General features: G+C 36.9%; 2 protein-coding genes across 4 annotated transcripts; both read left to right on the top strand.

Moving 5' to 3' along the window:
- Nucleotides 1-862: 862 nt before the first annotated feature.
- Nucleotides 863-6457, top strand: st6galnac4 (ST6 (alpha-N-acetyl-neuraminyl-2,3-beta-galactosyl-1,3)-N-acetylgalactosaminide alpha-2,6-sialyltransferase 4). Of its 2 annotated transcripts, none has more exons than XM_041970630.1 (5): nucleotides 863-1164; nucleotides 1274-1423; nucleotides 2023-2432; nucleotides 4005-4112; nucleotides 4205-6457. In XM_041970630.1, exons 1-5 carry the CDS (start codon nucleotides 1153-1155, stop codon nucleotides 4389-4391), a joined length of 867 nt encoding a protein of 288 aa, XP_041826564.1. In that variant the 5' UTR covers nucleotides 863-1152; the 3' UTR covers nucleotides 4392-6457. The 2 variants fall into 2 exon arrangements, with proteins under 2 accessions (XP_041826564.1, XP_041826563.1); XM_041970629.1 differs by having other exon boundaries at nucleotides 1274-1459.
- Nucleotides 6458-7936: 1479 nt separating this feature from the next.
- st6galnac6 (ST6 (alpha-N-acetyl-neuraminyl-2,3-beta-galactosyl-1,3)-N-acetylgalactosaminide alpha-2,6-sialyltransferase 6) lies at nucleotides 7937-15083 on the top strand. Of its 2 annotated transcripts, none has more exons than XM_041970425.1 (6): nucleotides 7937-8036; nucleotides 8383-8455; nucleotides 10321-10515; nucleotides 13188-13600; nucleotides 13712-13819; nucleotides 13913-15083. In XM_041970425.1, exons 2-6 carry the CDS (start codon nucleotides 8432-8434, stop codon nucleotides 14112-14114), a joined length of 942 nt encoding a protein of 313 aa, XP_041826359.1. In that variant the 5' UTR covers nucleotides 7937-8036; nucleotides 8383-8431; the 3' UTR covers nucleotides 14115-15083. The 2 variants fall into 2 exon arrangements, with proteins under 2 accessions (XP_041826359.1, XP_041826360.1); XM_041970426.1 differs by lacking the exon at nucleotides 7937-8036 and adding an exon at nucleotides 8111-8180.
- The last annotated feature ends 360 nt before the right edge of the window (nucleotides 15084-15443 follow it).

Raw genomic sequence — 15443 nt, 5'->3', positions numbered from 1 at the left:
CCACACTGAAAAAATCAGAAGATAACCTCTGCCAAAAGTTTCGGAGACCACGAAAATATTATTAAAAATAAGACAAAGCACCATAAATTAATAGAAATTTCTTGAATATGTCAGATAATCAAATTAACAATAGTTTTTACTGGCCTTAGAACCAGAACAATTAAAGCGTGGTTTGTCAAATAAATCTGGCTTCTGGCCGAGTAGTTTTGCCAGTATTTGTACATTTTTGTGAGATCTTTATTTTCTTATTGCAGAGTTACCCAAAAAATCTCTCAACAACAGCTTGTGTGAACAATGGAAAAAACAAATGTAGCCTACACAACTTACTAAATCGTTTCTTCGATTATGTGTTTCTGAATAATAATTTTATCAATGGCATTTGAATGCAGCATTTGAGCTCGATTAAAAAAGACAAGACAGGAACTTCCGGTTATGACATCTATCTTTCAGAATAATGGAGAATCACCTTTCCTATTCCAGGAACTGTTTTTGTATGTATTTATACTTTTATGCAAGATTCAGTCCTTGACTAGTTATTTGATAAATATTAGTTATTAATAGTATTTCTTGATTTTCTAATTATATGTTTTTACATTGACTATAATCAGCCTAATTCTCATTGTGCAAAGGGCTACTAGGGTAGACATGCAATTTTTACTCTAAATAAATAAATTTGTCAATGTCAGGGCACATTATGTTTTTTGTTTTAAAAAGGCCACATTTTACATTCCTCTAGAGTGTTTACAGACAGTTCTATTTTAATTAAAAATGTCTGTTGGTTGACAATCTTGATGAGACACCAGACTGGCGCTCTTGCGTCTTTGACGTGAAAGGGTGAACCGGATATCCTGTTTGTTTAGAGAAAAACTGTTTAAAACATTTTTCTGAAAAGACTACTGTGTCAACAATGTTGCTGCTTGAGGAGATGCAGACTAGCATATCTAAACATGTAGGTATAGACAAGCATAGTGGATCTCCGGTCTTCTAGGTGATAAAAACCAATGTAACCCGAAAAGGAAAGGAAAGGATATTGATTTGAAATCTTCATGACTCGAATGTTAGACCTTTAACCCTTTCTGCCACACGTTAAGCGGTTGGAAAAATGAAAATAGAGACGTTCATGTGGAGTTGTGCTTTTCCAGAAGTTTTGACATGAAAGCGCAGGTAAGAATGACTTAAGGTATTTGATGCAATATATTTACTTATTTTTACTTATTTTACATGAGTAAAAACCTGGGTGCGCCTGACTCTCTTCCTTTTGCGGCCCATGCAGGTGCTCCGACGATGGTTTTGCCTGCTCATCCTGAGCCTTCCTCCGCTAGTTTGGTTCGCACTTGTGATCACACGGAACGATGCATCGGCAAATGCACTGAACTCGGAACTGAAGGGCTACACGAGGATCAGCCCCAGTAGGACGGATCAGGTGAGATCCAGGAACCAAGCGAGGATCACACAAGAGGTCTGGGTCCATTAGTTCACTGAGTCATAATGATAATGTAAATTGACATTCACTTTTTATGTTTATGCTTTTTATGCTTTTATTTTACTTATCTTTTGTATAACACTTTGTTCAGCTGTGGTTTGTGTTAAAGCACTTCATAAATAAATTTATGATGTTGATTTGATCCATGTGCATGTCCAATACTGTCCTGTGATGTACTGCAGAACTAAATGCATATTATTTCAGACGAGTGCTAATATTAGAAAATTAAATTAATTCACTTAAAGTTTTTCACTGAAGTTATTTTTGAATTTCTATTTAATTAATCTTGAATGAGCTCAGATCCAAAGAAGGCAGCAATATTTCTGAGGCCAAGCAGTAATTGCCACAGCAATATATCTGTTTCTAATGCTATTTGTCTCAGTCTTTAACACTTTCATGAAATGAGTCCTGTTTTAATTAAAGTAGCAGGTTTATTCAATCATCAGCTATATTAGAAGATTGTCTTCAGGATATAACAGCGATATAATGGTGTAATTACTGTACAGTAACTAAAACTGTCTCATTTTTTTTCCCAACAGCTTTTGAACATTCACTGCAACCACTGTGCCTTAGTCTCCAGCTCTGGTCAGATGCTTGGAGCTAGTGCTGGAGAGGAGATTGACAAAACTGGATGCGTGATCCGGATGAACAATGCGCCCACCAGAGGGTACGAGAAAGATGTCGGGAGCAGGACCAGTGTTCGGGTTGTGTCTCACACCAGTGTCCCCCTTTTGGTAAAACATGAGAAGTTTTATTTCCAGCAGTCGGCAGACACAACATATGTGTTCTGGGGTCCTGAGAGGAACATGAGACAAGATGGGAAAGGACAAATCTTCAATCTTCTCCTAAAGATGGCGATAAAGTATCCAAAAGTGAAAATATACGCCGTGACCAGAGACAAGATTCAGAACTGTGACAGTGTGTTTCAGAATGAAACTGGAAAAAACAGGTAATTTTGATGTCAGTTGAGTAAATAAAAAGTGTTAATTTATGTATTATGTGCAGTGAAATGGCCGAATAGAAAAGCAGATATAAAGAAAGTATATGTAATGGGGCCACGTGGACAACATGGGACCCAAGTAAGTATCTAGGTTGATGCTAAGACAAACCAATGCATAATGCTCTGCCCCCAAAATGTCTATCAGGGGGTTTTAGGGGCATAAATAGAGATTTAAAAAATAACAAATAAGGGGTTCAGCACACACTGAACTTGGGAACTTTTTAGGAAAATGACTGCCAGACTCAATGGTATCCTGTTAGGGTGTGTGCCTGCTCTTTCACTTCTAGAGAGCAGCCATGATAATGCATTATACACTATATCCCACAAGAGATCCATGTCATGAGGGAGGGTGAGATGTCAGGCACCGTCAGCAAGAGGCCAACATCCAACGTCCTCATAGTTTAAAAGGAGTGGAGGACGGAGGATGCTGGTCCTGCTGATCATTCCATTAAAGGATTAATTGAAGTCAGCTCATGCAAGGAAAATGGGATATCACAGGAAAATAAAAAGGAAAGCCTAAGGTTTTTGGCTCAAAGAGATCAAGTTTAGGGCAGTATACTAGTTGGCTATGTGTAGGGATGGCAGGAAGATACTCCTGGGTGTTGCATCGCCACGGGAAGATTTATGGGAATTTAAACAGGTTCCTCCTACCCAATGACACTGCAGCCTGCCTCTAAAAGCCATACACCATGGAGAGAGGAACCTCAAATAACTGCCCATGTAATTTAAATGCATCTCAGGGAGTGGATTTGTTTTAGAATGTCAGAACCAATCAGTTTAACCACATCACTGTTTGAAAATTCTATTATAACCATATTATAAGGACAAAGATACCCCCATACCACTATTTTTCATTATTTCACACACACAGCAGTGGATTTTAAATCCATTGCATAACAGTCAAATTGACCAACCACAGCCTCAAGGTACAATAACTTGTAGCACCTGCAGAAAAGTCAAACACAAAACAGAATCACTTTTTTTTTCTCAGTATTTATTCACTGAAAGGTAAGCAAAGGGAAAAACTGATGACTTTTCTGGTTGGAAAAGATGTTTTTTTGGGGCAGGAGATGGATTCTACCAGCTGGCTCAATTCCGAAAATATGATTGGATAAGGTTGGCTCGCCTTTGTCTAATCATCCACTAAATCCTTTTTAATGCTTTTTCGTAACACCTAATTTTGCACAATAGATTATGCAATGATAATTGAATTTACATAATGAGTTTTCTTTTGGTGTTACTGCCATCAGAAGACATTCTCAAAAATAAATATTAAGTTAATAAAAAAAAACATAGTAGCATCATGTTAAAATATGAATATCTGCTTTGTAGAAGTGTGATATAATACACATCTTGCACATTGTAGTGGATGTTTTTCTGATTAAGTTCGCATTGAGCTTACAGTAAGTATACTGTAATACAGCGTTTATGACAGATAATAGTTTTTGGGATTTAATTTACCAAATTTATTTATTTATTCCTATCCATCTTGATAAAAAGAAAATTGGATCTCTCCTTCAGAATGAAAACAGGAGCGTTTCTCAGCACTGGATTCTTCACAATGATTCTGGCTATAGAAATGTGTGAGAGCATCAGTGTTTATGGAATGATTGACAATAACTATTGCAGGTGAGACCTCTCTGGTTAAGTACAAGCTATTATATATACATATTACATATGATGAAAAACCCTAATCTCTGGTGCTTTCCTCCTCTTGACAGCCGAGCCAATCACAGTGCTGTTCCTTACCATTACTACGAGCAAAGCAGAATCGCTGAGTGCAGGATGTACAAGGTTCACGAAAACACCCAACGCGGAGGTCACCGCTTCATCACTGAGAAAGCCATTTATGCTAAATGGGCAACACGCAACAAGATAGAGTTTAAACACCCCTCTTGGGACCTCTGAGGAATGACATCCTAAAACTAAGAAGATGCTCCTCTCCTGGATTTAAGTCTTGCACGCAGAAGATGTTAGTGTTGCCTACATTGGATCTCTATCAGTTTTGTAAAAACTGTGAAACAAAAAGCTTTCTCTAAAAAAGAGCTACATTTGCTCATTTCATCTCAGCCTCAGATTTCAGCTCATACATATTGTTCCTTTCAATTAAGATTTAAAGCATTTAACTGCTAACATAGTGTCCCTTTCAGTATTATTGAATATTTCTAATCATGGATAGCCATATATCAGTATGGATACTGATAAAAAACAAATTAAGACACAAAACTAAACATATATAGTTTAGACCAAAGCTTCCAACTTTCTTAGTACCTGTGCCTTGACTTTCAGTATTATTCTGCACAATGCTTTCCTTTAAGCTGCAGTCTGCCTGTGTAAATAATAGCCACAATACTGCATGCACCTTTCCTCTTTCAACCTGCAAGTTTGTAGGGCTGTGACTAACAAATGCTGGTCAAAGTGGCATTTAATATTTTGAATAGCAAAAGTCGCGTTGTGTATACTGAAAATAGGAATGCTTTTTCCATGGAAAAACCAAAACTTTTTGTTTGTTTTTTTTAGCTTTTTTAAAGCTTTTTGCAGATTCAGGTGATGCTCCCCTAAAGCTCTTACTGTAATTTTGTAAAGTTTGATATGAATGGGTTATGTTTTGCCTTATTTGTGCAGTTTATTTAAAATTATGTACATGTTAACGTGAACAGCGTCCAGATATTTTCATGTGCGTGCCATCAGACAGCTTTTACATGTGGTTGTGGTAGGTACACTGGTTAGCATTTTGGTTGTCAGCTCATATAGCCTCAAACCATGTCCGTCAACACAAACATGACTTTGATCTGTGAGGAATGTTTGTATCCGAGCAGGCACATAACTTCAGATGTCCTCTCTCTGCAGCACTTTAAGCATCAGTGACAGCAGCAGGGTGATTTACAGCTCTGCAGCTTTAACACTGATAACTGTCAAAAAATGCGAACATTAAATACAATGAGAATGGCAAAAGAATACCAAGACAGCCAACAATTATCCGTGGTTAATGTGCATAATATGTGCTAGTGGTGAGAGTAAAGGAAGCCCAACATGGCCTCGTTCTACAAGAGAGGTCTAAGTTTTAGTTTTAAAGGAAGCTTAAACCAGTTGAAACAGCTACACTGGTTGTAATGTCAAGTCAATTCTACTCACTCTATGATATGACTTAATATAAATATTTTCTCCACAGTCATTTCACCTAATTTGGTCTTTATCATTAAGTAACTTGTTTAATAGTTTGTGTAAATATGTAATTATTTAAGCTGTGTGCTGCCAACAAGAAGCTTCCAGAACATCATAATGAGAAGAATATTGTTCCATGTCTACAGTTAGGAAAAAAGTCTGTGGTGCATTGTTACTAGTGGCAATCCTGCTTTTTAGATGTGGTCTTGATGGAAATGCTCAGTGATCTTTGTTGTCAATCATCTTGCAAACTTTGACAAAGCACTCAGAAGCTCTTGCTCCTCTGGGTTGAAGGTTTTCTCCCCCTCTATCATGATTTGGCTGGCAATCATAATGACCAAGATTTTAATAAGATAAGATTGACCGTATATAATGACAACCAGAGAACACAGTAACTGAAGCTAAATGAATATCTGACAGTTTTGTGTAGAACGAATCTTGATGTCTTGCTTTTACTCTAAATGTAATGGCTTAATTAAATTAACACAAACCGACATTGCTTATCTTCATACACCCTCTTTAAAAGTGTTTACAGTTTATGTTTCTGCCTGTTTTGACATAGCCCTGCCTTGTCAGTTATATAATGCTTATTTTGTGACTAATTCCAAAGACTGCAACAGTATTTGCACTTCTGAGCTAAAATTTTGCTTTAAAGTAATTCTCAAGTATGACTTGTAATAAAAGTGTATTACTCATCATGCGTTTGTAATTACAGTAGGATACACACTGCAAAGAACTTGAATGTAAACTTGAACAATGTCCAGTGCTAGAGTGATGTGTCAGTATGAATAAATCTGCTGTAAAATATGTGGGAATGTGTGTTTGTGTGACTTTGAAATCGTAGATAAACAGTCCTTGTGTCAGGCCTTCTTAGATCACGAGTCTTATCAGCTCATGTAAATTCAGTTAGAGGCTTGTCACATTCTCAGTCAACCCACATGGATGTTTACACTGTGATTAGCTTCTCACCACATTGTTGATGTGGCCAAACGTCCTTCTTATTAGTCCTTTTTCTCTTTTTCTTTTTTTTTTGATAAAACAAGGAAAAATAGCATTTTCATCTGTACCTAACATAACTTTTAGTAGGAACAAAATCAGATTGACTGGCTGCATCTGAAGGGCTTCTAAAAAACTGTTTTTTCATCTTTTGGTAAAATCTTTTGCAAGCAATTTTCTGTTTGTGAAGAGACGCCTGAATCTGAAGGGGCACGTCCCAGCTTTGAATTCAGGTGCTCAGGTGACTGAAATGAATCTTCTTCCTTACTTAATTATTTTGCTGTAATAAACATTGTACCGTTATCAAACAGCTTGTATGTGTTGGAGGAATCAGAATAAATGCATGGTAATGTCAAAGGATGTAGTCAGGATTATCTCTTCTTGATATCAAAGAACTATCAATTTCTATTCTGAGCTGCACAGTGGGATTCAGTGTTTGGGATGTGATTTACATTAGAGGAAACACAGAACATTGGAGCATTTGCAGTTAAGATTCGTATATTTTCTTTATAAAAGTCAGAGTGCAGGATTTGAATAAAGAGATAATTAAGGGGACAAATACACTACCAGTCAAACGTTTTGGAACACCCCAATTTTTCCCCTTTTCAAAAAAGGGGGGTTTAAAAATTAAAGCTGTTAAAATCAAATAAAGGTACAAAGGTAAGTGGTGAACTGCCAGAGGTAGAAAATTTAATAATAATAAAATCAAGGTTAATCAAGCCTTGACAGGTAGTGCAACCAATTCCCACTGGTGTCCCAACTTTGTATTTCAATAAAGCACAGAAAAGAGCAGTGTTCTCAAACTTTTGGCCATTAGTGTACATTCACAGTATTTAATAACACATAATAGTTGTAATAAATGATTAGAAGAATTTGTGCAAAGACAAACCGTTACTAACACTAGTTATTATTTTGCTTTATGCAGAACCAAAATTATTTGAGATATGACAAAGCAATATTTACAGAGTATAATAATCTAAATTAACTGAATGGAAATTGAAGGATTGTCTGGGGGTTTACATTCAGCAACAATTATGTTTTCAAAAGATTTTCCTTAGGGGATCTTGTTTTGAACACCATCCTCCAATTTACTTCAGTTTTCTTCAGACGTCCTTTAAACAAAATTTCCTTTATTATTATTATTATTATTAGTAGTAGTAGTAGTAGTAGTAGTAGTGGTGTTGGTAGTATATTTGTTTTGTATTAAGGAAATTGAATGGAGTGAGAAATCTAGAAACCTTTCACATCTTCAGCAGGGGAAAGTTGGGCTGCTGAACACTCGCGCGTGCTGCAGTGAAGGACGCGGCGATGACGTCAGCATGTGGCGCATCAAAATGGGGAACAAGAAGGATGAGGAACACATCACACGGAGACCACCAAGACCATGACAAGGTAAGCCCGGATCAACAACGGGGCCGTTAACACTCTCAGATGTGGAGTTTAGTTAACGCCGCGCCTGCAGGATGTGCGCTTGAAAACCGGCCAGTGAAGAAGAAAGAAACGATAACGGCGGAAGACAGATGGCTGCGCAAGATGGTGTTTCTTTCAAAATGTTTACATTTCACTGCTTCGAATGCTCACGACGTTTGGATATGTGATGCCAGAAATAACACGCCGTTATAATAGGGGTTTCTTTGTATTTTATAGCAAAAAGGCGTAATAAAGTAATTATTTGACATTGTTTGAATAGGAAGCGCTATTAAATGAGTTGATATTAATGAGCGTCTCTTCCTGTCAGGTATGATGACAGACAGTAACGGGCCGTGCGTTGGATCTGATCGGAAAGTATGGGGCTCAGGCTCAACGGTAAGGTAAGAGACACCAAAGCAGGGAAGGGTGTGGCTCTGAGACCTCTTTGTATCTTCACCATCATCATCACACCCCCACATTTAACATTCATACACAACTTGGGTGGTGCCTGCTGAATAGGCAAGTTATGAGTGTTAAACACAGTAACAATAGAAATAATGTAGTTACATACAGCAATAAACTCTTAAATTATCATCACGTCTAATTGTAATTAGATTATATGATATAAATCATTAATAGACTTATATTTTCTTATAAAAATCCATATGAAGCATGACTTCCATCTCCACAGCCCTTTAATAACTTACTAAATTAATTAATTAAGATCCAATCACCATTCTTATTCTTGGGCCTTTAGTCTGATTATTTGGGGGCCTTTTGGAGTGCTAAATGACTATCGCCTGTTTCCAAAGGAAAAGGGATGCTTTATATATGGAAAATGGAGGGATGGGATCAAGTTGTCGGGAGGAGGAAGAGAAGCCGAAAATTCAAATATAAATGTCTGAACGAAGAAAAACTGAGCTGCAGGACTACACACACACACACACACACACATATATATATATATATATATATATATAGGCCAAACGACTCAACTATGCACAAAAAAATAGGAATCGGGGTGCAGAAAAATGCCAATAGGCACTCGGGACTGATGAGTCAACATTTGAAATATTTGGCTGCAGAAGGCAGTTTGTTCACAAAAGGCTGGAGGGCGGTACAATAATGAGTGTCTGCAGACAACAGTGAAGTATGGTGGAGGTTCCTTGCAAGTTTGGGGCTGAATTTCTGCAAAATTTGGTTGGAGATATACAGGCAGATACCTATCCATCATACAGTACCATCAGGGAGGCGCCCCAAATTTTTTCTGCTGCAGAAGAATGACCCCAAACATATAGCCAGGTCATTAAGAGCTATCTTCAGCATAAAGAAGAACAAGAAGTCCTGGAAGTGAGGGCATGGCCCCCACACAGCCCTATATATATGGTGACAAGATGCAGGTGAGCAAATGAGGAACAGAACAGATAGTAATCTGTAGACCAGGTAAGTACGACTGAGGAAATCTGGGGCAGATGAAAAAATGACAACAACAATAATAATAATAATATTAATAATAATTAATAAACAGAATCTATAAACGAGACTCAACTTAATTCAAAAGCAAATCTACAGACTAAATGTTATATAGAAAGGATAAAGCAAACACCGCCTAAAACACAAATCAAGCTTGCAAAAAAAAAAAAAACAGTGAACACAAGTGAAGCAGGACTAACCCAATGATAAACACAACATCAGAAACATAGCATGAGAGAGTGTGGACACAGCTAATTAAATATACACCCAAGGGTTTCATAATAAGCCTGGTAGTTACTGGTCTTTCTCTGAAAATGTAAAGTATTAAAAGTTTTCAAAACTAAACACAGGTATAGGACCATGTGACTGTATTACACCTTTAGATAATTACTTCTCCTGCAGTAAAGGGAAAGTAAAAACTGCATCCTATTTTTTATCATCATTACTGATTTATCAGTTGTTATTTTCCAAGGAAAATTTAATATAAATTTGGCTTCAAAATATCACAAGAAGTGTTCATTAAAAAATGATCAAATCTTTGAGTATATTTGTTGCAACAAATTGTTTTTTCAGCTCTAATTTTACACACTATTAATATAAAATAACTGTTTAATATAAAATAAATACACATTGGTACATATGATAAAATAATTCATACTCATAGCATACCCTTAAAATGTACTGAAATGAAAATACAAAATGTCTCAAACTTGACATATTCTACACATTTACTTTGCAAGTATCCCATATTTGTATTAAAAATAAGCACCCACCACTGTTGCTTACACTGCAGAGTCAGCAGAGCCACAGGATGGTGATCTTCCTCGCCCTCTTCATCCTGATGACACTCCTCATCCTCTATGGCTCCAACAATGTCACTGAAAGCTCCTACATCCCATTTCACGTGGTAATAAATCACGCTGCCAAGACGACAGACCTTAAGAAGTGGTCTATGAAGGACGGCTATGTTCCAGTTTACGGGAACAAAGTAAGTCGCACAGCAAACATTACAACTATTATTAACTATATTAAGAGAACTACTTAAAGTGGGTTAAGACAAGGTTTTATTTAAGGACCAGTTATAAATTAGGAATGTGCACGTGACATCACCAGGACTTTAGTCGCCGTTTTACAAACAGATGGATGAAGACGTGTCTTCAAATTGTTTCTAACTGAAAATATATATGTTACTTAAATATTTATTTCTCTGATATTTTTATTTTGAAATCAAGTATATTATCTGTTTATGTTTGAGTATAAATTTCTGTTAAATGAGTATATTCTGGGGGCTTTGAAAGATAAAGACAGATGTCTAAATATACAAGATGAACTAATTCATTTAATACATCTTTTCAAGCAAAAGGAGTAAAAATATGGAAGCAAGTAAAAGATGAGATGAAGCAGAGGTGAGGTGACTCTGCAACTGTTGCAGTGAGCAAATAAAACATGTTGGCAGAAATTCAGTTCAGGACTCTGATGACAGTTAATCACACACAGCTCAGTTACACATGCTGGAAAGTAAAAAGAGGACACTCTAGCCAAATGAACCAGATGACGCTTAAACCCCCTCGTTATCTTATTTATTATTAAACACTGGTTTAAACTGAATATTAATGAGTGCAGTTAGTGATGAGCCATGAGCAGCCATCCAAGCCCTTGTCACTATTCCTCTTGTTGTGAGCATGTTATTATTTGCATGCTTCATTAACTAATTACTTTCTGTGAAAAGACTGAGGCGAGGATTAACACACCCTTTGGTGATGAACAGCTGCTGGACTTTGCTTGGTGGAGTTGCATTAATGCTCAGTAATCTATGTGTCTGTACAGACATAATTAGCTATGAAAAAATTGTCCTCACAGGAATATGAATTCTTTAACCTCTTTGCAGATGTGACAAAAAAAAAATGTGAAAAGCCTGAAGTTTTATCCCTGTCAGTGACTGGCTCGGATAGGCTGCAGCGATGCATCCTGGTAGAAAAGTATGGATCCACTTACCCCCCTGGTAGTGATGTGTAACTCAACTCTAAATTTTTCTAATGATAATACTGTGAGGAGATAGTTCTGTCCTGGTAGATGTGGTCTCTTCTATGATGACAGTACTAACATCCAAATACTTTGATAAGAACTTTAATGATGGGAATCATGTTATTGCATTAAATCTCTAGATTTCTCAAGCTGAACACTTCTGGGAGATTTTCAAACATATCTGACAGCATTCTGCTCACAAATATGCTCTGAGATGACATGGTTGTGAATTGGCGCTATACAAATTAAGAGGAACTGAACTAAATTGAATTTACGACCACTATCATTATAAAAACGAATGAGGGAATGACTCAGCTGGAGTCATGCAACCGTTTATAGACTTTAATATGAAAGAAAGCATTGGAATGATATAGAGATTCATCTTGTGGTAAGTCTACTTCTACAATGATTTTTCCAGCTTAAATATCTGTTCATCTTTATTTGCTCTCTTATATCCGTTAACCTAATCTGCATCGTTTGTCTTTTTTTAATAAAGCACTTGGAAACGTATTTCAGGTTGTATGACGTTTGTTGTTAGAGGTATTTGTTATTTAAATCTGAATAAGATAGGATCCTGGGACCACTAGAATATCATACCTTGATAATGTTAGCATTATTAAGTGGTCTGTTGTGATTCTGAAATTGGGAAACTTTAATTTCCCAGCAGTGGTAACTTAAATTTTTTCCTTGACTTTAATGTTCTTTTACTGGTTTAAAAAAATCTTAATGGTAATTTTTTTTAACTTATTTAAATATGTCCTTATTTTAAACACAACCTATTTATTTAGCTTTTTCTGCTTTTGTTTTGTTTTACCTAAGTACATTGTTTTTATAAACTCCCTCATATATCCTTTTTTACTTGTTGCTCTTATTTTTTTTCATTGTTTTTAGGTTTATTTAACCTTTTTTATTTGTTTTTACATTTCACTTTCAATTTTTTTCCTCCAGTGTTTTTCCTCATGGGCATCCTGCATGCCCGGGGCAATGCCTGCTCAGTCTGCAGGGTTGCTGCCACAGTGATTACACTTGTCTGGGAGGTTGGTGCGGGTGGGGTCCTGCTCTGCAGCTTAATGGTCATGGTGTGTGCCCCGACCAGCAGTGAACTGGGCTGTTCCTGTGGTGGTGACCTCTGTGGTCGTGGGTGTGGTGGCTCCTGGTGTGGAAGGATCCCCAAGATATGACTTTTTCACAGCAGCATCAAGCTAGATGTTTTTCTTAAAATGGGATTGGGGAAGGGGGGCTTTGTGTGGTGTATAAGTGTGTGAGAGAGTATGAAAGATTAGGTGTGTTTTTAATTGGGTTAAGTAATATACTTACATAAATAAAGGCTTTTTTTAAGCCTTATTTGTAAAGCACTTTGTGCTGCTCTTCTGGTACGAAAAGTACAACTTTAATATTTAAGTCAACCTATTACATCAAAATTAAGCAAATACTTCATTAATATCTATAATATCCATAGATATGTGGGTACACCACTTCTAGGACTTAAAAATAATTTTAATATCAATATCTGTTCTTATCAATTCCTTGTTTTATTTTGTAAAATGTACTCATATATTGATAGAAGAAGAGACACGCTTTTTTCAATGTCTTACTGTTGAATATACTTAAATACTTGATGTGTTTCCTTCTCAGAGTATGACTCAACACTGTCATCAGTGTGCACTGGTGACGAGCTCCAGCCACGTCCTGGGAAGTCGAGCAGGAAACGAGATCGATCACACGGAGTGTGTGATTCGAATGAATGATGCGCCCACCTTGGGTTTCGAGTCTGATGTTGGGAACAGGACCACACTAAGGGTCGTAGCCCACGCTAGTGTGTTCAGGGTGGTGCGAAGGCCTAATGAGTTCCTCCACCAAACAGACAGCAACTCTACCATCATCTTCTGGGGCCCCCCGAATAAGATTGGGAAGGATGCTAAAGGAACTTTGTACAGATTGATCCAGAGAGTCAGCATGACCTACGGCAACTTGTCGTTTTTCAGCATCACACCGAACAATATGCGCAGATTTGATAATCTGTTTCACAGAGAGACAGGACGAGATAGGCAAGTATTTACAAAGCTGGTGTAATCACACTGTGTAAAACCCTAATCTTTGCTAGTTCATTCACAAACTGCTTTCCTGTTTGGTTTGTGTGTTTTTTTTTTCCTGTTTAGACAAAAATCTCATTCATGGCTGAGCACAGGCTGGTTCACAATGGTCATAGCCATTGAGATGTGTGATAACATTAAAGTATATGGGATGGTTTCACCAAGTTACTGTAGGTGAGTATAAAAATGATTCCTCAAAACACACAAATCCATAATTACAAGTCACACAGAACTTCTCCAGCTAACTTCTAACCAATAATATTACAGTGTTTCGCTATCCAGAAGAAAACCTGTATCCAAGAAGATGCCATACCACTACTACAAACCCAGAGGTCCTGATGAATGTATAATGTACATACAGAATGAGAGCGGCTGGAGAGGAAACCATCATCGCTTTATAACAGAGAAGCAGGTGTTTGCACGCTGGGCAAAGCAGTACAACATCACATTCACACACCCCAAATGGTGAGAAGACAGATGTGAAGTCTACAGAGACGTATCTGGGCTCACAATTGCCTGAATGAGCACTGTACTCGAGTTCTATCTTCCCAAAGTGAAACTTTATAAATGATTGGTGGCTAATTTTCAAGGCTTGCCATGAGAGTGAAGAAGCATTTGGAAACATGGAGCCTAAGAGTGCAGGTACTTGGTTTTGAGGTTTATGAAATAGTGTGTATAGTCATGTTGACCTGTGGGAGCTGTGTGACAAATGTTTTTGTAAATACAGAAAAAGATTTTAAGAGTTTCCTACATCTTTATATTTTATTATATATTAAAATATATTTCCCCATGCTGAGATTATATCAGCAAACACATTTAATCTGAAATAATCAAGTGACCTATAAAATACAGATTAGTTAGGTCTTTTTGTCTATTAAAGATAATATTGTACAGTTACAGCAGGCAGAGGAAATACACCACTAATCCCACCTATAAGTGGTCCATACTAGAGCCTTATAAAAATAGGAAAGCAGTATGCAGTGTGTGGTGAGCGCATACTGCTGTGTATGCAGGGACATTTTGAGTTCGACAGATTTACATCTGAACAAATATAAACACAGCTGATTGAATATAAATATTGGAAGGTACTATTACTTCATTATGCCTTTGTAATGTGATATTAAACACCTTTACCTCAGTTTTATTTCAGTGCATGCAGTTAAAATCATCCACAGGGTGGCTTGAGTTCACATTATGCATCAGTACTTTAATGAAGTTCAGCCGGAGCAGAAGAGTGTGTGTGTTTTTTTTTTCTCCTTTTGGGAGACTGTGTTGCCTTTTAAAATAATTAATGTCCTTACAAAACTGTTAACATTATCTGTCCTCAGGAGAGGCTTTCATGCTCTGCACACTGTGCTCCATTGAATAGGATGGTAGCCTGAACCATTTATTTATGTGAAATCATGCCAATAATGAATAGGAATAAAGTCCATCAACTGAGCTGACTTTTGTACTACTTTACAATGAATTACTTGCTGTATCTGGGGAGATCACAGCCTGATGAAGCAACAATTTTGTAATGCAAATTCTTATAAGCGAGAACCGTAAACAACACATTCATTATCCTGCACTCAAGAACTGGCAACTCTTAGTACAAGATCAGAAGTGAAATACATTCAACAGTTTAAACAAAAATTGAACTAAGTCTGTGCATGAAATATTCACTTTCTAATGCTGACTGCTCATTCAATGGCATTTACTTTCACTAACTGTACCAATTCTCAAACATGTGGTTTTCACCCAGACAAAAAGAATACTGCAGACCCTGTTTAACTGCAAACCGAGAAAATGACATTAA

Source organism: Melanotaenia boesemani, chromosome 19 (genome assembly GCF_017639745.1).
Source record: "Melanotaenia boesemani isolate fMelBoe1 chromosome 19, fMelBoe1.pri, whole genome shotgun sequence".
In the NCBI taxonomy this organism is placed as follows: Eukaryota; Metazoa; Chordata; class Actinopteri; order Atheriniformes; family Melanotaeniidae; genus Melanotaenia; species Melanotaenia boesemani.
This window is presented reverse-complemented; position numbering and strand designations above follow the sequence as displayed.